Below are 24508 nucleotides of genomic sequence, written 5' to 3'. Positions count from 1 at the left end.
CCTTCACCTTCCTCACCCATCCCCCAACCTCCCTCCCATCTAGCAACCATCAGTTTGTTTTCTGTATCTGTGAGTCTATTTCTGTTTTGTTTGTTGGTTTATTCTGTTCTTTAGATTCCACATATAAGTAGATCATATGGTATTTGTCTTTCTCAGTCTGACTTATTTCTCTTGGCATAATACCCTCTAGGCCCATTCATGTTGTTGCGCATGAGTAAGATTTCATTCTTTTTTACGGCAGAGTAATACCCCATGTATAAATGTACCACCTCTTCTTTATCCAATCGTGTGCTGATGGGCATTCAGTTGCTTGCATGTCTTGGCTATTGTGAATAGTACTGCAGTAAACATAGGGGTGTTTTTCAAATTAGTGTTTTGGATTTCTTTGGATAAATACCCAGGAGTGGAATTGCTGGGTCATATGGTAGTTCTGGTTTTAATTTTTTGAGGAACCTTGATACTCTTTTCCACAGTGGCTGCACCAACACTGCACAAGGGCTCCCTTTTATCTATATCCTTGCCAACACTTTTTGTTTGTTGATTTATTATTGATAGCCATTCTGACAGGAGTAAGGTAGTAAGTATCTCATTGCATTTCTCTGATCATTAGTGACGTTGAGTATCTTTTCATATGTCTATTGGCCATCTGTATGGAGAAATATCTGTTCAGGTCCTCTGCCCATTTTTTTGGGGGGGGAGAGGGAACAGGACTCTATTGGGGAATAGTGTTTACTTCCAGTACTTTTTTCCAAGTCAAGTTGTTGTCTTTTCAATCTTAGTTGTGGAGGGTGCCGTTCAGCTTCAAGTTGTTGTCCTTTCAGTCTTAGTTGTGGAGGGCGCAGCTCAGCTCCAGGTCCAGTTGCCGTTGCTAGTTGCAGGGGGCGGAGCCCACCATCCCTTGTGGGAGTTGAACCGGCAACCTTGTGGCTGAGAGGACCCGCTCCAACCAACTGATCCATCCGGGAATTCAGCAGCAGCTCAGCTCAAGGTGCCGTGTTCAATCTTAGTTGCAAGGGGCGCTGCCCACTATCCCTTGCGGGACTCGAGGAATTGAACTGGCAACCTTGTGGTTGAGAGCCCGCGCTCCAACCAACAACTGAGCCATCCGGGAGGCAGCTCAGCTCAAGGTGCCGTGTTCAATCTTATTTACAGGGGGCAGAGCCCACCATCTCTTGCGGGACTCGAGGAATTGAACCAGCAACCTTGTGGATGAGAGCCCACTGGCCCATGTGGGAATCGAACCAGCAGACTTCGGAGTTAGGAGCACGGAGCTCTAATCGCCTGAGCCACCAGGCCGGTCCACCCCCCCACCCTTTTTTTAAACTTTTATTTAAAGCAGAGAACCCTATGATTTTACTGATACGTGGTATATAAACCAAAAACAACAAAAGAACAAGACAAACAAATGAGAAACAAAAACTCATAGGCACAGACAATAGTTTAGTGGTTACCAGAGGGTAAGGGGGGTGGGGGGAGGGAGATGAGGGTAAGGGGGATCAAATATATGGTGATGGAAGGGGAACTGACTCTGGGTGGTGAACACACAATGGGATTTATAGATGATGTAATACAGAATTGTACACCAGAAATCTATGTAATTTCACTAACAATTGTCACCCCAATAAATTTAAAAAAAAACAGAAAAACTTTTATTTATTTGTTTTTCCAAGAACCATCAGCTCCAAATCAAGTAACTGTCTCAATCCAGCTGTGGAGGGCACAGCCCACAGCAGCCCATGTGGGGATTGAACCGGCAACCCTGCAGTTAAGAACATTGTGCTTTAACCAACTGAGCTAACTGGTCGCCCCATCTGCCCATTTTTTAATTGGATTGCTTGGTTTTGTGGTGTTCAGTTGTAAGAGTTATTTTTATAAATTTTGGATATTAACCCCTTATCAGATACATCATTGGCAAATATCTTCTCCCATTCAGTAGGATGTCATTTGTTTGTTGATGGTTTCCTTTGCTGTGCAAAAACTTTTCAGTTTGATGTAGTTCCATTTGTTCATTCATTCTTTTGTTTCCCTTGCTCAAGGAGATACACCAGTAAAAATATTATTAGGGGTAATGTCTAGGAGTTTATTTCCTATATTTTCTTCTAGGAATTTTATGGTTTCGGGTCTTACATTCAAATCTTTAATCCATTTTGAGTTTATTCTTGTATATGGCTTAAGAAGGTAGTCCAGTTTCATTTTTTTGCATGTTATCCGTAGTTTTCCCAGCACCATTTATTGAACAGACTGTTTTTACCGCAATGTTTATTCATGCTTCCTTTGTTATAGATTAAATGACCATACAGGCATAGATTTATTCCTGAGCTGTCTATTCTGTTCCATTGATTTATGTGTCTGTATGCCAGTATCATGCTGTTTTGATTACAATGGGCTTGTAGTATAATTTGATATCAGGTAGCATGATACCTCCAACTTTGTTCTTTCTCAGGATTTCTGTGTCTATATTTGGGGTCTTCTATGGTACCATATAAATTTCAGGATTATTTGTTCTAGTTCTGTGAAAAATGTCATTTGTATTTTGAAAGGGATTGCATTGAATCTATAGATTGCTTTGGGTAGTATGGACATTTTAACTATATTTCTTCCTATCCATGAGCATGATATTTGTTTCCATTTATTTGTATCTTCTTTAATTTCTCTCTTCAATGTCTTATAATTTTCTGAGTACAGGTCTTTTACTTCCTTGGCTAAATTTATTCCTAAGTACTTTATTATTCTTTGTTTGATACAACTGTAAATGGGGTTTTCTTAATTTCTCTTTCTGATAGTTCATTATTGGTGTATAAAAACACAACCAGGGTTCCAGGCAAGATAGCGCAGTATGTAAAAGCTGTGCTTGCCTTCTCCCACGACCACATCAAAATTATAACTAAATTACAAAACAACCATCATTGAGAATTGCCTAAAATCTTGCAGAACTGGGACACTACAACTAAGGACATGCAGAAGAAGCCACCTTGAGACTGGTAGGAAGGGCAGAGACGCAGAACAGGATGGTTTCACACCTGTGTGTGACCATTTAAAATTGGGAGGGATATCTTGGCTGCAGAAGTCCCTAGGGAGGAGCGAGTGGTCCCCTCCCCTCCCCAGCCCAGAGTTACAGTGCTTGGAAGACAAGTCCCCATAATTTCTGGTTGTGAAAACCAGCAGAGATTGTGACTGAGTGAGATAGAAGGCGGCTGGAGTCCTAGGCGCTGCTCTCAAAGGGACTTCACATGGACTTATGCACTGATTCAGTCACTGGCTCTGAGCTCCAGAGCTGGGGCAGCAGCTGGAAAGGCAGCAGGTACATGGGTGGGGGGAACGGAGTTGTCTGGCTTAGGATGGTGGCTGGAGGGGCAGCTTTCTCCCGGATGGAGGAGCTGGTGGAGAACAGGTTTCTTTGTTGAGCCCTTCATCTTCTCGGCGTGCAGAAGCAAGCTGCTGCCATGTCTGAATCTCCATCAAGCTGACTGACACCATGCATTCGCCATGCCCTAGTGATTGGGAGATACCCACCACTTGGGTATACTTCGAGTATACCCAAGCCACTTCCAGTGGCTTTTTTGTACAAACTGCCTGCCTTGGCTCATGCTGCAGACTTTCCTAGGACCTCGTAAAGGATCGCAGAACCCAGACAAGCAGCATCTGGCTTGAGGTGTCTTCTACCTCTGGCTGAGCAGCCCTAAGCCTGGCACTAGTGCCAGCCAGCCTCAGTTTGCGGCTTGGCCTCTCAAGCCACTTCCAAGCACAGCACGGGTGGCAGCCACCTGTGGATTTCTTTGTGGCTCCTGCAGGGTGGCCCCCAGTCGGGCACTGGATGCAGCTGAACTTGACCTCAGTAGGTCCCCTCCCAGGTGGCCCTGGGCCTGGCACCCCGCAGCAGTAAGCTTCTAAACAATCTGGAGCATCACCCAGCTGTCTCCAAGAACAACATACCCAAGGGGCAGATCAGGCAGGCACCTGAGTCCTTCTGAGGCAGCTCCTGCTCCATAGGATCAGCCCTGCACCCCAGCTCCTCCACTGTAGTCACAGCCAGTTCTCACAACCAATCAGCTGGAGGGTCAATCTCTCCCACTGATGTGCAAATAGCAACCAAGGCTCGACTACAAGTGGAGGGCACTCACAGCCCACACAAGGGACACACTTCGAGTACGTGGTTCAAGTGACCAGGAAGATTGCGCCACTGGGCCACCCAGGACATCTACTACATAAGGCCACTCTACTAAGACCAGAAGACATAGCAGCCCTACCTAATGCATAGAAACAAACACAGGGAGGCAGCCAGAATGGGGAGACAAAGAAATATGCCCCAAATGAAAGAACAGAGCAAAGCTCCAGAAAAAAGAACTAAACAAAATGGAGACAAGTAACTGCCAGGCACAGAGTTCCAAACACTGGTTGTAAGGATGCTCAGTGATCTCAGGGAGAACTTCAACAAAGAGATAGGAAGCATAAAAATGGAGATAGAAAACACAACTAAGAACCAATCAGAAATAAAGCGTACAATAACTGAAATGAACAATACATTACAGGCACTCAACAGATAGAGGAAGCAGAGGCTCAAATCAGTGATTTATTGGCCATAAGAAAAGATGAAATAGTACCTTTTGTGACAACATGGATGGATCTTGAGATCGTAATACTAAGCGAAATAAGTCAGACAGAAACAATAGAGAACCATATGATTTCCCTGATATGGGGTATATATAACTGAAAAAAACCAAAAGAACAAAACACAGGGTGGCCAGTTGTCTCAGTTGATTAGAGCACAGGACTCATAACAACCACGTTGTTGGTTCAATTCCCACATGGGCCAGTGAGCTGCACCTTACACAACTAGAGTGAAAACCAATGGCTTGACTTGGAGCTGAGCTGCCGGTGGGTGGGCAGGTTGGCTCAGTTGGTTGGAGTGCAGTGCCACAGCGCTCATAACACCCAGGTCGCTGGTTCGATTCCCACATGGACCAGTAAGCTGTGCCCTCCAAAACCAGATTGAAAGAAACAATGACTTGACTTGGAGCTGATGAGTCCTGGAAAAACACACCGTTCACCAATAAAAATTTAAAAATAATAATAATAATAAAAAAAGAACAAGACACAATGAAGAAACAAAAACTCACAGACACAGACAATAGTTTAGTGGTTACCAGAGGGTAAGGAGGGAGGGGACTGGGAGATGAGGGTAAGGGGGATCAAATATATGGTGATGGAAGGAGAACTGACTCTGGGTGGTGAACACACAACATGAAATACATCGATGGTGGATTACAGAATTGTACACTTAAAATAATTATAACTTTACTAACAAATGTCACCTCAATAAACTTTAATTAAAAGAAAACTATGAAAAAATCAGAGATTTAGAAGATAAGGTAGCAGAAAACACCCAGTCAGAACAGCAAGAATAACCTCAAAAATTGAGGCATGTTTAAGGGGCCTCTGGGACAACCTCAAGCATACCAACATTTACATTATAGGGGTACCAGAAGGAGTAAGGAATTGAAAACCTATTTGAAGAAATAATGACACAAAACTTCCCTAACCTGGTGAAATAAATAGATATACAAGCCCAGGGAGTGCAGAAAGTCCCAAACAAGATGAACCCAAACAGGCCAACATCAAGACACATCATAATTAAGACACCAAAGATTAAAGACAAAGAAATAATTTTAAAAGCAGCAAGAAAAAGCAGTTAGTTACTTATAAGGGAACTCCCATAAGACTATCAGCTGATTTCTCAACAGAAACTTTGCAGGCCAAAAGGGATTGGCACAAAATATGCAACACGATGAAAAGCAAGAACCTACAACCAACACTACTCTATCCAGCAAGGCTATCATTTAAAATCGAAGGACAGGTAACAAGCTTCCCAGACAAGAAGGAGTTCATCAACACCAAGGAGTTCATCAACACCAAACCAGTATTATAAAGAATGTTAAAGGGACTTCAAGGTGGAAAATAAAAAATATGAATAATAAAATGGGAACAACTACATGCCTATCAACAATTACTTTCAATGGAAATGGGTTTAATGCTCCAATCAAAAGATAGGGGAGCAGAATGGGTAAGAAAACAAGACCCTTACATATGCTGCTTACAAGAGACTCACTTCAGATCAAAAGACACACAGACTGCAAGTAAAGGGATGGAAAAGATATTTCATGAAAATGGAAACAAAAAAGCTGGGGTAGCAATACTTATACCAGACAAAATAGACTTTAAAACAAGGACTATAACAAGAGACAAAGAAGGATCCAGTAATCCCACTTCTGGGTATTTATCCAAAGAAACCCAAAATGCTACTTCAAGGGGATGTGCTCATCCATATGTTTACTGCAGCATTGTTTACAACAGCCAAGACATGCAGGCAACCTAGATGAATGGATAAAGAAGAGGTGGTACATATACACAATGGAATATTACTCAGCTGTAAAAAAGAACGAAATCTTGCCATCTGCGACAACATGGATGGCATTGGGCTGAGTGTAGTGAAAGACACAATGTCATATGATTTCACTTATAAGTGGAATCTAAAGAACAAAATAAACAAACCAACGAAGCACAAACTCATAGATACAGAGAACATTTTGATGGATGCCAGATGGGAGGAATGTTAGAGGTATGTGAAAAGGTGAAGGGAATAAGAAGTACAAATTGGTTGTTACACAGTAGTCATGGGGATATAGAGTACAGCATAAGGACGACAGTCAGTAATATTGTAATAACTGTGTATGGTGTCAGATAAGTACTAGATCTATTGGGTTGATAGATGGGAGGGGGGTTGGGGACAGGGTGCAAAAGGCGAAGTGATTAAGAAATATAGACTGGTAGTTACAAAATAGTCACGGGGATGTAAAATATAGGGAATATAATCAATAATATGGTAATAACAAATGTCTAACCACTACGCTGTACACTTGTAACTAATATAAAATAATACTGAATGTCTACTCTAATGGAAAAATTAAAAAGTGGGGGAAGATAAATAAGGATAAGAGATTCAAAGTTCCAGATATAAAACAAGTCTTGGAGACGTAATATACAGCACAGATACAGTCATAATGTTGTGACAGTGTGGTACAGTGTCAGATGGTTGCTGGACTTATCATGGCGATCCCTTATTTAGCATAGGGAATATAATCAACAAGGTGGTAATAACTCTGTATAGTGCTAGGTGGGTACTGTCGAATAACTATGATATACATCTGAAACTAATGTAATATTGTATGTTAGCTATATTTTAATAAAAATCTTTTTTAAAAAATAGAAATGCAACTGATTTCTGGACATTAATTTTGTACCCTGCTACTTTCATTAAATTATCAATTCTAACAGTTTTCTGGTGGACTCTTTCGGGTTCTCTCTGTATAGTATTACGTCATCTGCAAACAAGGACAGTTTTAGTTCTTCCTTTTCCATTCGGATGCCTTTCATTTCTTTCTCTTGTCTGACAACTGTGGCTAGGCCTTCCAGTGCTATGTTAAATAACAGCAGTCCGAGTGGGCAACCTTATCTTGCCCCTCATCTTAAGGGGAATGGTTTCAGCTTTTCCCCGCTGAGTATGACGTTGCTGTGGGTTTGTCATATATGGCCGTTATTATGTTGAGTGTTGTGAGATTAATATGTAAAGTACTTGAATACCTGGCACATAGTACGTGCTATAAGAATTTGCTTTTTATTATTAGTTACTGTTTTTTACTTCACACTATTTCTTAAGCATTCTTCTATGTTATAAAAGATGAACATTTAATGGCTGTGCATTACATCATAACATCTAGCATGGATGTACTGTCATGCATTTAACAATTTCTCTATCATTGAACACCATCCTGCAATTTTAGTTATTGTAAATTATGCTATAATTTAAAAAAATCTTTTTTTAGAATCTTTTAAAAAATATATATATTTTTTAACCTCCCAGGGAAAGATCCCTAGAATTGAGATTATAAGAATATCACATCTGAACTCTAAAGGGCTCATAATCTATAGTGCCACACTGTTTTCCACAAAGGCCATACCAATCCCCAGTCCTGCTTGTGTGTCAGCATGTTGGTCTCATCACACTCCTGCCATCACTGTTACCTTTTCTTGGTCACTGTGAATTCTTTAGGTGAAAACTAGTATTGCATTTTTGTTTTCATTTCAAATTCTTATTTTAATGTAGCTCTAACTAGTGTATATACCTTAAAATGTATATACATTTTAAGAGATGTTATCTATGTATTACTTTTCAAAGTTAAAATGAATTACGGTAGCAAAGTGTAGTATGTTGGCTCAAAAGACGGAGTTAATCGGGGCCGGCCCAGTGGCTCAGGCGGTTAGAGCTCCGTGCTCCTAACTCCGAAGGCTGCCGGTTGGATTCCCACATGGGCCAGTGGGCTCTCAACCACAAGGCTGCCGGTTCAACTCCTAGATAAAGTCCTGCTCCCCTTCCCCAATAAAATCTTAAAAGAAAAAAAAAAAAGAAAAAAAAAGATGGAATTAATCTAATGAATGCTAGCACCACGCAGGACAAAGAAAATGGCAGAAGTATGGCTGTTGTTCGAGAAGCGTGAGACCATTTTGAAGTGGTATTTGAAATTCGAGCAAGTTGTAGAAGTACGACAACAATGGAGGCGTGAGTATACAACAGAACCTCCAACACGCCTAACAACTGTACGCATTCATGATAAGTTTGAGATGCATGGTACTGTGTGAAGAAATTGAAACGGCATGTGTGTGATACAAATGGACACTTTGGTCAACGCTGCTCAAGCAGTTCGCTGTAATCAGAAGTATCTGGACGCTCATGGTAACCACTTTGAGCACCTCTTGTAATTACAGAAGTCAAACATGGCTTGTATTCATCTTCTGTTATCAGTATATATTGAGTATCACAATTTTAATACAGTTTTCCTTTCTTAAAATGTGTATCCATTTTTTTGGCACCTCTGTATAATTCTATACCCTGGTTTTTTCATCCACCAACAATGTTTCATGAGCAGTTTTCCATGGTATATAGCTTTCAAAGTATGTGTTTAACAGCTGTATAACATTCCATCAGATGAATGTACCTTAAAACACTTACCATTCACTGAGTTGTACATTTAAGACCTAATTTTTCATCTGAAAAAGGCTCATCTGAAGGAAGGCTCGTAGGCTTATTCCCCATGTTTTAGGTCATGGGGTCAATTCTCAGAAGTGGGAGTACAAAGTGAAATGCTTTTTGGATATTAATAGTGCAATGGTACCTTAAAAATTCCTATCACAAGTGTACGACTCCCACCCAGCAGAGGACAGGACCACACCACACTCATCTCTGCTTCCTCTTCAGGCCCCAGCATCAGCTGTCGAGGAGTCTATTTTTAATAAACCCCCACTGAATTTAGTTGCTTAAGCATATTGCATTCTGACCAGATACAAAGCCATTAAAAGCTGAAGGGCCAGGAAATGCCCAGATGAGCAGTGCGAGGGACATGGTGGCAAAGCACACACTCACAATAAAGGGAGAGGTTTTGGCAAGTGAATTTTATCCCTTTGCCAATTTATAACAGAAACTAATTAATTTATACTTTTCTAGAATATAGTTTCCTTCAGAGATAAAGATTAATCCATGAAGTAGCCATGAAGTCACTTCAGTTTTCAGTTCAAAAGACAACAGTGAGCTGAGAGATTTAAAAAAATGGCTCCTTAGGAGAAAGCCAGGTGCCCCTGAAGGATACTATGAATAAAACTGGAAACTTCTGTCACTACTTTGCATTTACTAAATGACTGGAGAGTGGCTCAACCACCAAATCAACAGTTCTCTCCGACAGTAATAAGAAGCATCATAAGGAGCAACGAAGGTCCTGCTCTCACCTGGGTCTCCGTGGCCAGTGGCGGGCGTGGCCGTGTGGAGGCCCCAATCAGTATCTGCTGAGGAGGATCCAAACTGACTTTAGAAACATTTCTTATTTTTATGGGCCCTGTTTCTAATGGTTGACCATATACCAACTTCAGCTTCCTTTTAAACATTTCAAATTACTAACTTCCTTCCACAAGTTCAAAAATGGACACGCCCATTTTATTAAACATTATCTTTCTATTATTTGTTTCCTTATGAGGCTCTTGTTTCTGGTACTGCGGAGTGACGTGTGGTGTGGCAAAGCCGGTTATGGGCAGCATTTTGGAGGGTACCTGGGAAGACTTACCAATGTTGACTGAGTCTTCCCAATCTTCCAGCACTTCAGTGACAATGAGCACATACACATACGTTCGGTGCTTCCTCTCCTGGTTCTGAGGGCAAAGAGAAAAGGACAAAGGAAGTTTTTTCCTTAAAGAGCTGAGATTACTTAAATGTAGCACACCCTTGTACGTATGTCCAGAGAGCTTAAAGAGCAGAATTCGTTTTACTTTTTACTGTCCTACAATCAAACATGAACTAGTACCAGATGGCCTATTTAAGACATGCCACAGTTGCATTTGAGATTATGCTCTTTGGCTGGATTTCTAAAGCCAAGGCTTTACTCTCTTTTTTTCCTTCTCCTTCTCCTAAGTGCAACTTCACAGGAATGCTGTGAGAAGGAAGTTCATGACCTTTTAAGAACAAGCCACCAAGTCAATTTAACTAGCTGGGATACCAGAAGGAGTAGGGACCATGGATGGGTATCATCAGTGCAAGCAACTGGTGCTCTCACACATCTCCCTTCCCACTGGCCTCGCTCGTCTTTATTCCCTGATTTCTCACTTCTTTCCACCGGAATTCCCCCAAATCTCTACCCCAGCCCATTTCCTTGTTTCTCTCTCTCCTCTGCCATGGCTATTTTTATTTTTCTTCTGTCTTCTCCACACTTACCTATCCCCCCTCACATCTTAGGAGGAAAGGAAGAGAGGCAGGGATGGGATAAATAATACTTCCAAATTATATTGTAGCTGTTTGGAGACCACAGGATTTACAAAGAAAGCAAGCTGGTCCTGCTTTGTTTTGAAAACTTGGTGAAACAAAGATGGCATCTTTCCTAGACTAAGACTGCAGTGGACTGAATATTTATGTTCCCCCCAAATCCACCTGCTGAAATCTTAATCCCCAATGTGATGGTATTACGAGGGGGGCCTTTGGGAGGTGATTAGGTTACGAGGGCTGACCCCCACGAATGGGGTTAGTGCCCTTAGAACAGTGACCTAGGGTGCAATCTACAGAGAAACAGCCATCTATGAACCAGGAAGCGGGTCCTCAACCAGAGACCGAATCTGCTGGCGCCTTGATCTGGGACTTCCCAGCCTCCAGAATTGTGAGAAAACAATTTCTATTGTTTATAAGTCACCAGTTTGTAGTATTTTGTTACTACAGCTTGAATGGGCTAAAACAAAGATATATGTGGTTACTAATATGATACCAAATGCGCCAAAGATTTTAATAGACTTACCGCAAAAATTCCAACTAATCTTCCCAATGTCCCTTTTACTCCAGCCTGAAAAGTGGGGAAACAAAAATTAACACATTGATATTGTTTATATTGCTGGTCTCACTCTGAATCTTCTTGAGCAGTTTGTAAAATAGAAATAATAAAGAAGACATAGCTCGCGCGGACTCCAGTTTGGTGGCCGTGAGTCACTCTGGGGAGGCAGAACCCCTCAGCTCCTCCCAGTCTCCCTCCCCACTGCAAAGCTGGCCAAACAGCAGATAACCAAGGCCATGAATTACTGCACTCATTTACTCATTCAGGCAACAAAAGAACACTGAATAGGCACTTTGAGCCAGATAACACTGTGGGTGCCAGAGACACGGTGATGACCAGGCTAGAACCAAAGGTGCACGAGGGCAAGACCCTTACCTGACTTGTTCTCGGATCCCTGTGTCCAGAATGCCCAGAACCCCGCAGGAACTGAGGAGAGCATAAGTCAACAGAAACCTCAAACTGGTAATTCTGCCAGTGACAGGCAGTGACAGAGATGCACAGAACAAATGTGACGAGGGAGCTACAACTCCATACAGCGGTTAGGTCTCTGTGTATGTACTCTGTATCTCCCATCTGCACCTCGGTATTTAGAGCTGGGTCTTTCTGATGCATTATAGATACATTTTTTAGTCTACTTCCTAATTTTCTTTTAAACTGTATCCGGGCTAGAGTTATCCCATCTCTAGTATATTTTTTATTTGATATTTTGCATTTCTACCTGTTCTTTACATGTCTACCTGTTTCCATTGCATATGCCTTTGTTTCCGTACTTTCTTTTAAAATAGAAGTTATTCCTTTACTTACTTTTTGAAGTAAGTCCTGAACTTACTTGAGTCCTGAACATACTTGAGATTTTTGTCAGGCCACGCTATAAAATTCGCTTCATCTGAAGTACATTCATGTTCCAGCTGGTGAAGGACTTACTTGTGAGGCAGTGTTCACCAGGCCCTCAGAACCCGGTCTTAAATGACAGCGTAGGGCTCCTGCTCCAATGTGATACGGACACCACTGCAGAGAGAGCCACTGAGTCACAGGGTGGCTGGCTCCATCCTTTATTTTGCACTGCTGCTGTGTCCTCTCCCGACTAGCCCCACATCTGTCTCAAAGTCTCAGCTCTCGATGTCCTTTCCGTTGGGCACCTGGGCTCCCCTTACTCCAGGGAGTCTAACCATTAGCTACCCAAAGCCAGGCAGGCTGTAGGTTTCCCAGGCTGCTCCGCAGTTCTGCTATTTCTGATCTAGGGAGGTGGTGTCCACCTTGCTGCTTTTGAGCCAGGCTATTTCTTTTTAGCTTTTGCTTTTTATAGTTTATATCTGTTTCTGCTAAGAGTAGAAGAGGAGGGAAAGATGACCCCTGGGAAATGCTGTAACTTGTTTTCTATTACTATTGCCCTGTTATTTGTATAATAAATTAAAAACTAAGGCAAAAATATTTTCTAAACACAGTAGGTGCTCAATAAGTTTGTACAAAATGAACAAAAATTTAAAATAAGTACTCTAAAATTTCTTAAGAACAGAAAAACAGAAATCAATTTAAAGGCCCTACTGGGTGAGCTATATTTTGAAATTAATTTTTGCTAATTATCTGTCAAGGAATTCTATTCCTTTCTCTTGCCAACATGCCTGTTTCTTTTCACATTCCTTTTCCATCCATTCTTGGTCCGATGTGGCTTTTGGTCTACCTGAATGGAAATGTGTATCTTTTCTTATTTAAATTGCTTCTCTATACTTTTAAAAATAATTGCACTCCATAGCCAGCTAAGACCGGTTAGATTGTACATCATGAATTAACCAGTAAAGGTGCCTGAACATGGGACAGGCTGGCAGGCCAACCAGGGCTGGAAAGCCACTTGTGTCCTCTGCTGTTGGGCAGCCCAAACATGCTCAGAGGACCCCTGAGATGTGTCGCCTGTGCCCTTCCCACAGGTCTCTATTGACAGGGACTGGGAACAGGGCTGTCAGAGAGGGTAAGGAAAGGTTCATAGAGGTTTATAGAGGCCATCATTCACTTTTTGCAAAGTGGAGAGAGTTCTCTTCAGTAGTTTATCTCCAGTTAATTTTATCTTAAAGAAGCCAAAAGTTTAGAAAAGAAAATGGTCTTCAAATTTTAAGGGCCCAAGTCAAATTTTAAGGGCACAATTGAATATTATGACAATTCAGTATCATTTATTTAAAACTTGTTTAGTAATAGTAATTTCTGTACTCAACAGCAACATACATCTATGATTTACTCTGTGTCAGAGGCAGTTGGCAAAAATTATAAAAGCATTTTTCTTTATGAAATAAGATGCATTCTTATAAAGTCTAGTGTAAATCAAATCTGCCATCTGTACTGAAATTTCAGTGGCATTTATTTTCTTTTCTCATTAATCTTCCAGTTGCAGAAATTAACAATAGATTCATTTGTCTCTTAGTGTTTATTTCAAGTTTTATACGAACACTTAGGGGAATCTACCTAAGGTGATCTTACCAATGATTCCAATGGTAGAAAGCAAGGACATATTCCTATATTTACCCGTTTTTAAAATTGAGATTTAGCAGTTTTCTTAGGAGGAGGAAGAGGCTGTTCTTTAGAAAGAAAGAGGATTTCAGTTCTTAAACATCACGGTGCTGGAAAGACAGATTGCTCAGAGGCAGGGCCGCCAAGACAGAGTACACTGGCACCACTTTACCTTTTCATCATTTCCCACAGTCCAGCTCTCAGCTCTCAGCTCTCTCTCAAATGCTGCCACAAGCAATTGGACAGTTATTTTTATCTCTTACATGGGGTAGATGTCAGGGTCACATCTGACAGACATTTGGCTCAGACACTGGGGATAAGACTTGATTCAGGGTATATGTAAGTTGGTCCAGTCAGGGTGCTGTTATGAACCGTTTTTCTCAAAATCATTTGAAAGCAGTTATAATTTCGATCTGTATGTCAAAAGCCCCTAATCTGGAGAAGGAGACTGTTTAAAGGCCCGTCTTCGCTAGTAGTAGGAATTCCAAATAAAATAGCTATTGGCCTTTATTATTCCACTTTATGCAGCTGAGTGCTTCCTTGAACTTCGAAGTATGCAATATGAATTCCAGCACTTCAGGTCTAGTTAACAAAAATGATCTGAGCACGTCCTTTCTAAACAGAAAAAAATCACAAATGTCTTTTTTCTTTCAGAGTGTTTTACTGATCTTGGAAAGGGCTGGACCAATCAGGGAGACGTCAGTGATTCCATCTTGCCTCCAGTAGTCTCCTCGAGTGTGTACAGGAGGCTCAGACAGCGGCACTAACGTGGCTGGGCCTTTGAGCCTGCCCCGAAAACGATCTCCTGCCACAAAGGGCCTGGCTTTGTTGTTCAGTTGGGACAGGTACAAAGGGGACCATTACCTTTGGAAACAAACTTTTCACTCTAGGGTAGACATTTTGGCAGACACTGATGGCTGTCTACCCCACAGGCTTTCCCCCTCCACCTTGCTACCAGGAAGACCCAGACTCTATCGGGTGAGAGCTCTGGCGCAATTGGAGCGACAGGGAATTCTGCTTCCCTCTGCAGTGACAGGTTCAGGGGTGCGGCGTGTGACTCAGTTCTGGATAAAGAAGTGGCTCCTGAGAGGATGTCTCTGGGGGCTTCTGGGAAAGATTTCCCACCATGATAAAAAGACCTGCACAAAAAGAAACCCTACACCTCTTTGCTTGTCAAGTCGGGAGCCGAACCGGGGAGCTGCTACAGCCATCTTGTGATCGTAATGGGAAGGCCAAGAGAATTACTGCGAAGCTGAACCCAAGTCCTGACACGGTTGAGCCGCTGAAGCAGTGCAGTGACGGCCACGCTCTACCTTCTTACGTGAGAAGAACAGGTGCTGCTGAAGCCACTTTTAGTCAGGTATGCTGGTATTTGTATCTGAAAGCCACTGGCTACTTCCCTTGATTTAAAAGGTAGCTCTGTGTGGAAGACTGAGTATCAAAACAAAAACAAAAATTCTGAACATTCAAGAGAGCTCTAGTATAAAAGCTTCCTTTATTAGAGCAGTAAACCCGCCCCAAAAGGAGCGCAGGGGAGCAACGCTAATGCAAGTATTTGTATGAGGAAACCCACAAACAAAAACACATGGTCTCCAATGCACACAATATTTTGCTACCTGCCAAACTTAGTTGTTACAGAAGCAAAAAACAACAGTGAAGACAGATGGAAGTAGATGGGAAGCCAGTGTTAAGTCCAGTGAAATGCATTCCCAAGGGTTTTTGTTTTGTTTTTTTAAATGAAATATTTCAAACATCCAAAAAGCAAAGAAAATAATAAACATTCAGTAGCCAGCTTTGTCAAATAGTAATGTATCATTTTATGTAGTTTTTAAAGGAAATGAAACTACTACCGTGTTTCCCTGAAAATAAGACCGAGCTGGACAATCAGTTCTAATGCATCTTTTTGAAGCAAAAATTAATATAAGACCTGGTATATTATATTTTATATCATATCATATCACATCATATATCATATCATATCATACCTGGTCTTATAAGACCGGGTCTCATATTAATTTTTGCTCCAAAAGACGCATTAGAGCTGACTGTCCAGCTAGGTCTTATTTTCGGGGAAACACGGTAGTAGAGCCGAAGCCCCTTTTGTACTCAGGCGCCCTGCCAAAGGCAACTACGCACTCACCCAAATTTGATGTTTATCATTCTCTTGCATGTTTTTATACTTTCACAACTTAGGTATATATCCACTATTAATGGTATAGTGTTTTGTGCATGTTTCTCTACTCAGTAAAAAGAAAAATTATCATCTTCTGCAATTTCCCCTTAATATTATGTTTCTGAGTTTTAGCTTTATTGATACATGTGGCTCTCATTAATTCATTTTAATTATTGAACAGTAATCTATTTTAGGGACTTACCCCAATTTATTAATTCATTTACTTGTAGGCAGACATTTAGTCTTCCTGTTATAAAAAACACTACCGAAAACCCACAAAAACTCGCTTGTAAATATCCTTGTTACCCTACCATGTGTGGGAGTTTCTTTAAGATCTATACTAAAAGTCAAATTTCGGAATCACAGGGTAAAAGCACCTCCCAGATCCCCCCATATTAAGTTGTTCTCTGCAGATCAACTGCAGAAATGGCTGCGACTCGCCATCTCTCGCAGTGCCCATATCCTATGAAAGGTAATTTTTAAAAAAATATTTTATGGGGGAACAGGACTTTATTGGGGAACAGTGTGTACTTCCAGCACTGTTTTTCCAAGTCAAGTTGATGTCCTTTCAATCTTAGTTGTGGAGGGTGCCGTTCAGTTTCAAGTTGTTGTCCTTTCAGTCTTAGTTGTGGAGGGCGCAGCTCAGCTCCAGGTCCTGTTGCCGTTGCTAGTTGCAGGGGGCGCAGCCCACCATCCCTTGTGGGAGTTGAACTGGCAACCTTGTGGTTGAGAGGACGCGCTCCAACCAGCTGAGCCATCCGGGAGCTCAGAGGCAGCTCAGCTCAAGGTGCCGTGTTCAATCTTAGTTGCAGGGGGTGCAGCCCACCATCCCTTGCGGGACTCGAGGAGTTGAGCCGGCAACCTTGTGGTTGAGAGCCCACTGGCCCATGTGGGAATTGAACCAGCAGCCTTCAGAGTTAGGAGCATGGAGCTCCAACTGCCTGAGCCACGGGGCCGGCCCCCTGAAACGTAATTTACGGCTCCTCTTATCAAGAGCTAGAATCTGTTTCCCCACTCCGGTATTCGGCTGCCCTTGTGCCTTGCTCTGGCCAGCAGAATGCAGAAAGATGAAGATGGTGATGTACCAGTTCCCAGCCTAGGCCTTCAAAACCCCTGCAGTTTCCTCTTTTTCTCTTGGAATCCTGCCACTGCCATGAGAGCTAGTTTCCTAAAGGATGAAAAACCACTCTTAACTGTAGATGTTACCAAGCAGCCTAGACTAGAGCCAGCTAACATGCAAACTGTGAGGGAGCCTTGGCAAGATGGCAGAGCAGCCTCCCTGACCCAGAGCTGGCCGTACACATCTGAGCAGTCCAGCTGATGCCAGAGGCCGACCCACGGGCTTGTGAGCAAATTATCAATACTGACTATTTCACGCCACTGAGTTTTAAGACAGTTTGTCACACAACAATAACTAACTGATATGCCCTCCCAGTACACAGGCAGTGTGTACAAGCTCTCATCACTCTTGTTCCTCTTTAATGTTTGATAGTTGTCAGGCTTTTCATTTTGGGTCATATTTATAATGAGCGTAAAATTACACTGCATAATCTTTATACTGAAGTCGTGCACTTCTTCCTATGTTTAATGAACATTCAGGTTTCTTCTTTTGGGAATTCATTCTTTATCCATTTTTCTTACTTGATTGTTGATGATTTTAATGACCTTAATGCCAGAAATGACATCTTCTTAATACTTATCCTGTGTGGTAAATATCTGCTTCAATCTGGCACTTGTTTTTTATCTTTGTTTTTGATGTTCTTTGCTAAACGTGTTTTATAAGACATTGCTGATTTTACTGATCTTTTCCTTTTGTGTGCTTAGTATCTTTTTAAGCACATTCCTATCCCAATGGCATAAAGTTAGTTTCCTGTATTTTTTCCAATAGTTTGAGACTTTTATACTATGATCCACCAAAATAAATTTAGGAACTTATTCTCAAATAGCCAATGGTCTAGACACTCCAGAATAAACCCATGGATATTATTTTGTTTTTCTAATCTAGTTGTTAATTTATGTACTAATATCACATGGTTTTAACTAATACAGCTTTATGTTAATACCTGGGAAGGTAGTCCCCTTTTCTATTCTTTTTCAGAAACTCTGAAGCCATTTTCGTACCTTTATTCTTCCACATAAATTTCACAAATCAGTTTTTCAGATCTCTTGAAAAATACTTTGGGATGTTTATTTTTATTATTGAATTTTTAGATTAATTTGAGAAAAACTCACATCTTTATAATATTCAATCTTCTCATCCAAGAATAGACTATACCTCTCCATTTACTCAGGTCTCTTTTGATTCCGTCAACAAAGTTTTATTGTAAAGATCCTGCATTCCTTTAATCTACAGCAAGGTATTTTAGTGTTAATTTAGTTTTGTTGCTATTGTGAATATATATAAATATATATATATTTATATATAAATATATATATATATTTAAAGTTACATATTTTCTAATTTATTACTGCCGGTTTAAAGAAACATTGTTGGTTTCTGTATATTAATCTTATGTCTTACAATCTTTCTAAATGTTCTTACTAGTTTTACTAGTTTCTGCTGTGTTCCTTTGGTTTTCTAAATTAATACATCATTTGAAAATAATGACAATTCTGTTTCTTCCTTTTGAATTTTTATAATTTGTATTTATTTTTGTCTTACTGCTGGGGCTAGAACCCCAGTTCAATATTAAATGGCAGCATGCTAGCAAACATAATTGTTTTATTCCGGTCTGCTATGAGAATGCTTTGCAAAATTATTAGACATCCTATCAGGTTAAGGAATTTCCTTTTATTTTCAGTTTGCTAATAGTTTTTAAAATAAATGGGTATTGAATTTTAATAAATAATTTTTCTTCATTTGACATTTTTTTCTTTCTTTTAATCTCTTAGTAAACTAAATTACATAAACATATTTTCTAAGACTGAATTATCCTTGTACTCATGGAATAATCTAGTTGTGTGATACTTTGAGAAAGCTTTAGATGCTATTTGCTTTTATTTTACTTGGAATTTTTACATCCATGTTCATAAATGAGAATTGATTCTTCTTTTCTACTCTTTAATTATCAAGATCAGAAGTCAGCAAACTATGGCCCACGGGCCAAATATGACCTGCCATTGGTTTTTCATAAATAAAGTTTTATTGGAACATAGCCACACTCATTTATTTAAGTATTGTGTATGGGTGCATTCACATTACAACAGCAGAGCTGAATATTTGTGACAGATACTATATGGTTTCTAACGTCTAAAGTATTTATTATCTGGCCCTTTACAGAAAAAGTTTGCTGACTGTTGATCAAGATTATATCAGCTTTACAAAGAGATATGTAGTTATCATTTTTAGCATAGTTTGGTAAGATAAGTATATACATTTTTGGAAATTTTGGTAAAATTCATCTAGTCTGATCTTGGCATTTTTTTGTTGGACAGAAGGGTGATTACCACTTAATTTCCGTAAGGATTAATGATCTATATACAGGTTTTCTAATTTTTTTAAAAGTAAATTTGGATAGTTTTTTTCTAGAAAACTTTATCAAAGTTTTCAACTTTTGTTTGTAGCTCTTCATAGCATTCTCTTAATTTGAATGTCTCTATTATATCTGTGGTTATTTCCTTTTTGTTCCTTATTTATTTGTTGCCTTTCTCTTGGAGTTTCCTTGATATGTCCTGCGAGAGGTTTGTCAATTTTATTAGACAAATAAAAATACCTACTTTTGGTTTTTGTTGATCACTTCTATTATTCTCTATTAATTTTTGCCCTTTTCCTTGTTATTTCCTTCCTTTTACTTTCTTTGAGCATACCCCCTTGTTTTCTTCTAGCTTCTTGAACTGATTGCTTCATTCATTTAATGTCTATTTTTAATGTCTATTTTTCTTTCTAATCAAAGCCTCTCAGGTTCAAAGAACTAAATAGCTGCACCCCATAAGTCATGATATGCTTTCATAATTGTTCAGCTCTATTTACTTACTAACTTTTTATTGTGATTTGTGCTTTAACTCAAGGATTATTTAGAACATTTTTTTTCTGTTTCCAAATACATGTTTCTCTGTCAAGTGGTCTCTATTGTTGATTTCTAATTTTACTGTGCTGTATCAAAAGTACATGTAATAATAGTCTATGTTATTGATGCACTGGGATTTTTAACACTTCTTTTATGGCTTAATGTACGGTTAGTTTTTATAATTCTTCCACGTGTGCTTGAAAAAATTATATACTCTTTGTTGGATACAAGTTTATCTCTTAATATAGCTATTTGATCAACCTTGCTAATGGTGTTAATCCTCTTTTCCCTATTGTTTGCCACTTTTTCTATCAGTTTCTAAATATGTTTTAAAGTCTTCAATATGGCTGTGCATTTGTCCATTTCCCCCCATAACTGTCAATTTTGCTTTATCTAGATGAAGAGTTTGCTAGATGCACATAAGTTCATGTCTCGGTAGAGTGTTCTTTTTAATCAATATTAAATGTCCCTCTGTCCCTTTAAATGTTTTTCACCTAAATTCTATTTTGTCTGATATTACAATTACTATCCTAGTTTTCTTTTGGTTATATATACACCTGATAAACCTCTTCCCATCCCTCCATTCTTAGTCATTCAGTATTACTGTGTTTGAAAACATTTGGCAAGTTTTATTTTCTTTTTAATCCAAGTACATGTCTTTTAGTTTAGTAAATTTAAGGGAAATCAAGTTGAATTTATTGTGATTTAACGTGGAAACTTAGCTTTTCACTGAGCCACATGGGGTCCCTTCAACATAGGTTAGAATCAGAGTCCTTAAATCTATTTCCTGTGTAGCAAGCTCTGTGTTAGGCAGTTCGCATTTGTAAGTTCCCTGAATTAAGAGGAAGTTAAGTGGCACCCTGTCCAGATAAGTTAGACCTGCTCAGGTCCAGTGGCTACACGTAGTTTAAAGATCGTGGCGTCTATAGAGGCAAGAGTTGCATTTAGTTATTTACTGAAACCACTGTGAATTGTATTGGAGTCAATGGAAAACTAAGCTGTGGTTATACTTCCTAATGACTAAAAATCCTTTCCTGGAATGTGGAGCTGGGTGGGAAAGCAAATACAAATGTTTTGGAAGTCATCTGGACTTAATTCATTTAGCAGAAGGCAACTGGCTCCTATCCCAGTAATTCAGTCTCTATTCAGAGTTCCAACACAAACCAGCTCAAATACAGCACTATATTCTCTAACAGGGCAGATTCTAATCTTCACACTAAGCCACTGAATTAGCTATTCATCCATGGGTAACATTCAAGTATGTGTGATAATGTAGACAGATAAACTGAATAATGGTCTCTTTTATTCCATTTTTTTTTGAAAAGTAATTTAGTAGTAATTATTTGCAGCAAAAGAGAGCTAAGCTTTAAATTAAGTTCTCCTAGTGAGTTTAATATAAATAATGAACGATAAATAAAATACATAATTTCTTTGATTAAAGGATGCTTTTTTAAAAAAGCAGCTAGTAATTAGGATAAATCATACATAAAGACAACTGAATTTACAAAACCGTGACCTACTTAGAATTTTTAATCTATTGAAAGCAAGTATCTTAGATGATTAGCTTAGAAAAACAAAAAATATTTACAGAATTACTTCAGAGTCACAGGAAATGAGAGGAGATATAATTCTAGAAAAAAATTAACTAAAAATATGTAGTAGTTAATATACCTCTTATATATACCTCTTATAAAGCATATACCTCTTCTTCCTGAGACCCCATCAAAATGGAAGTAGAGGAATAAGACGAAAGAGGAGAAAAGCAATTTCAGAAAATTCCAAGAAGATGCAAAGTGATGCCTGAGGATTGAAAGATGAAGAAAAGCAAAGGAAGCCAGCTCAGCTTTCAGACTCTTGGAGAGGTTCCAGGATAGGAAACGGCAGGAACACAGAAAGTGGAACTGAGAAGGGGTCCTGAAAGCCAAGGGTCTAAATACCAAACAGCTATTCCCAGACAGGGAGAATGGCCGAGAGCCAGTCACCCATCACCCAGCCAACTCTGCGAGAAAAACAGAAAAACTGGGAAGAACTGTAGCTTATTATCTATAAACACCCCCAGAATAAAGTCCTCCTATTTTGGCCTTCTTTTAAAAGGCCTCTGACACCACAGCTCCACTTCCCTCCAGGTCCCCATTTCCCCAGAGCCCCCTCTATTCAGTGCTGCTATGGCCTCCATCATAACGGGAACAGGACAACCACGGATCACCTGACAGCCAAAGGAAGTCGCCAAAAGGAAAGAAAGATCAAAATAAGGAAATGAAAACTAGCTCTGGTCAAAAGAAAAACATAAGGAACAGGAGAAAACTTGGGGAAAATTAGTTCTTATCCTTAAAGAAATCTGAGAAGCTATGGCATCCTAAGCAAGAACAAAATGTATATAAAAGCAACCAATAACAACAATGGTATCTCAGAATTTAAAAATATGATTGCTGAAATAAAATATTCATTTAGAAGGGATAGATCAGGCAATGAGACTTCCTAAAACATATCACAGAAAATAAAGAGATGAAAAACATGACCAGAAAAGAATAAAGGCTCAATCTAGGGGGTCTGATATCTAATTAATAGAAATTACAGACAAATCACAGAGAATTTCAAAACCTCAGGGATAAAGAGAAGGAAAAAACAGGTTATCTCCAGAAGAATAAGAACAAAATTAGTATTAAACTTATTATCTACTACGTTAATAATAATATACTTTTAATTTTAAGGGAAAGTGATTTTCAATAAAAAATTCTATTTAGCAGAACCTTCAGAGAGACAATGAAAGTATGAGGCAAGAAATAATATTTTAACTATTGTGCATTTTTTCTTAGCGAATTAGTTAAGGAATGTTCCTTTTCGTTCTAAGTCTTCAGTCTTATTTTTGAACTAGGTACCATGCAAAAATATGATTTTTCCACAATTTTAGAACTCCGAGGAAAAGGCGATCTTAAAAAAACCATACTAGATGGATAGGGCTATGACCACATATTTGATTCCCTCAAGTCTTAATTTCCTTCTGTGGCAGTCAACATAGGTGACATTTTGAGTCTTGGCAGGTAAGAGAGTGGAGTGGATGGAAAAGCATCAACCACAACAAGAACTGTGAGGAAAGTAAAGGTATCTCCTGCTCCAGGCCCAACACTCCTCGACACGGCTCCGACACACACACTACTCCTGGTAAACTCTGCAGGCTTGAGCAGGAACGGAGCAGTCAGCAGAACTCTAACCCTGCCGTGCATGGCGAACGGGAGCCTGTGGGACCGATGAGCTTATAAGGAGCAGGCTGGTGGAACGTGGTCGCTTCTGAGGCCCATGAGCTGGAGGAAAGCAAAGATGGCCATGAAGAGATGGCTCCTAAAGAAAAGATCTATAATCACTGGAAGAGTTTATTTCAGTTACAATGACTAAACAAACTCGTATTTCACTCCAAAAACAAGCACTCAAAGTCAAATATCTGAGGGAACCAATATGGTGATTCAAAACACATGGTTATGACAAGAAAAAAATGAATTCTTATTCAATAGGATTCAAGAAGATATTACAAGAAAACAATGTCAAGCTGGCACAAAGAGGGAGTAAACGTAAAAATAGAGGCGTTCTTAAACAGCATCACATTATTAAAAACTAATAACCCGAGAGAAGGCAATAAACAGCTAATTGAAGACAGCAGAAAACTGGAGATACAGAAGGCCAAAATTAGAAGAATTCTCCCAGCATGCGGAGTAAAAGGCATCAAAAGTATAAGAGAGAAAAGACTATTATATCAGATGGTTCCTGATAACGACGGTTTGACTTTACAGTGGTGCGACAGAGACACGCGTTTGGTAGAAACTGCACTTTGAATTCTGAAACACGTCTGGGCTAGCAATATACAGAACGGTGCTCTTCTGACGCGCGGCTGGAGCAGCAAGGCGCAGCTCCCAGTAAGCCACGCCATCATGAGGGTCAACAACTGGTGCTCTACGTGCTCTGTGCTGCCAGCGTTCTTTGGGTACTGTGTTTTGTGTTTTTGCATCCCATCCTGTCTAAAACCGCCCACTTGTGTCTCTTGCATCTGGTGAGAAGAGGAAGGCAATTACGCTTGAGATGAAACTAAAGATAAAGGTGCAAGTGTAGGCTAATGTAAGTGTCCTGAGCCCGTTTACGGCCAGTGGGGCTAAGCTGTGATGTTCGGCAGGTTCAGTGCAGTAAATGCACTTTTGCTTTACGATGTCTGCAACTTATGACGGGTGTATCGGGATGTAGCCCAAATGTTAAGTAGAGGGGTATCTGTCTGTAACAGGAGTTTAGCAGAAGAAAATTAAATTGATGAAGGTGGGACAATAACTGAAGAAGAAAGAAGAAAATTTCCCAAAGCTAAGCAAAGATGCAGACATTCCTATCAAAAGGGCTCACCAAGTATGAGGGAGGCATACTACAGTGACATTTCT

At 39.9% G+C, this 24508-nt stretch overlaps 1 protein-coding gene across 1 annotated transcript in view; it reads right to left on the bottom strand.

The window, feature by feature from the left end:
- The window catches only part of NUDT3 (nudix hydrolase 3), a 113093-nt gene that overhangs the window by 9555 nt on the left and 79030 nt on the right, over positions 1-24508 (bottom strand). Inside the window, exons 3-4 of the mRNA XM_081043399.1 lie at positions 11382-11426; positions 10167-10251 (exon numbers count right to left, since the gene is read on the bottom strand). Coding sequence (XP_080899525.1) covers positions 10167-10251; positions 11382-11426 — 130 coding nt within the window. The remainder of the gene's footprint in view (positions 1-10166; positions 10252-11381; positions 11427-24508) is intronic.

Source organism: Rhinolophus hipposideros (genome assembly GCF_964194185.1).
Source record: "Rhinolophus hipposideros genome assembly, chromosome: 3".
NCBI lineage: Eukaryota > Metazoa > Chordata > Mammalia > Chiroptera > Rhinolophidae > Rhinolophus > Rhinolophus hipposideros.
Note: the sequence above shows the minus strand (reverse complement) of the source record. Positions and strands in the feature narration are given on the sequence as shown.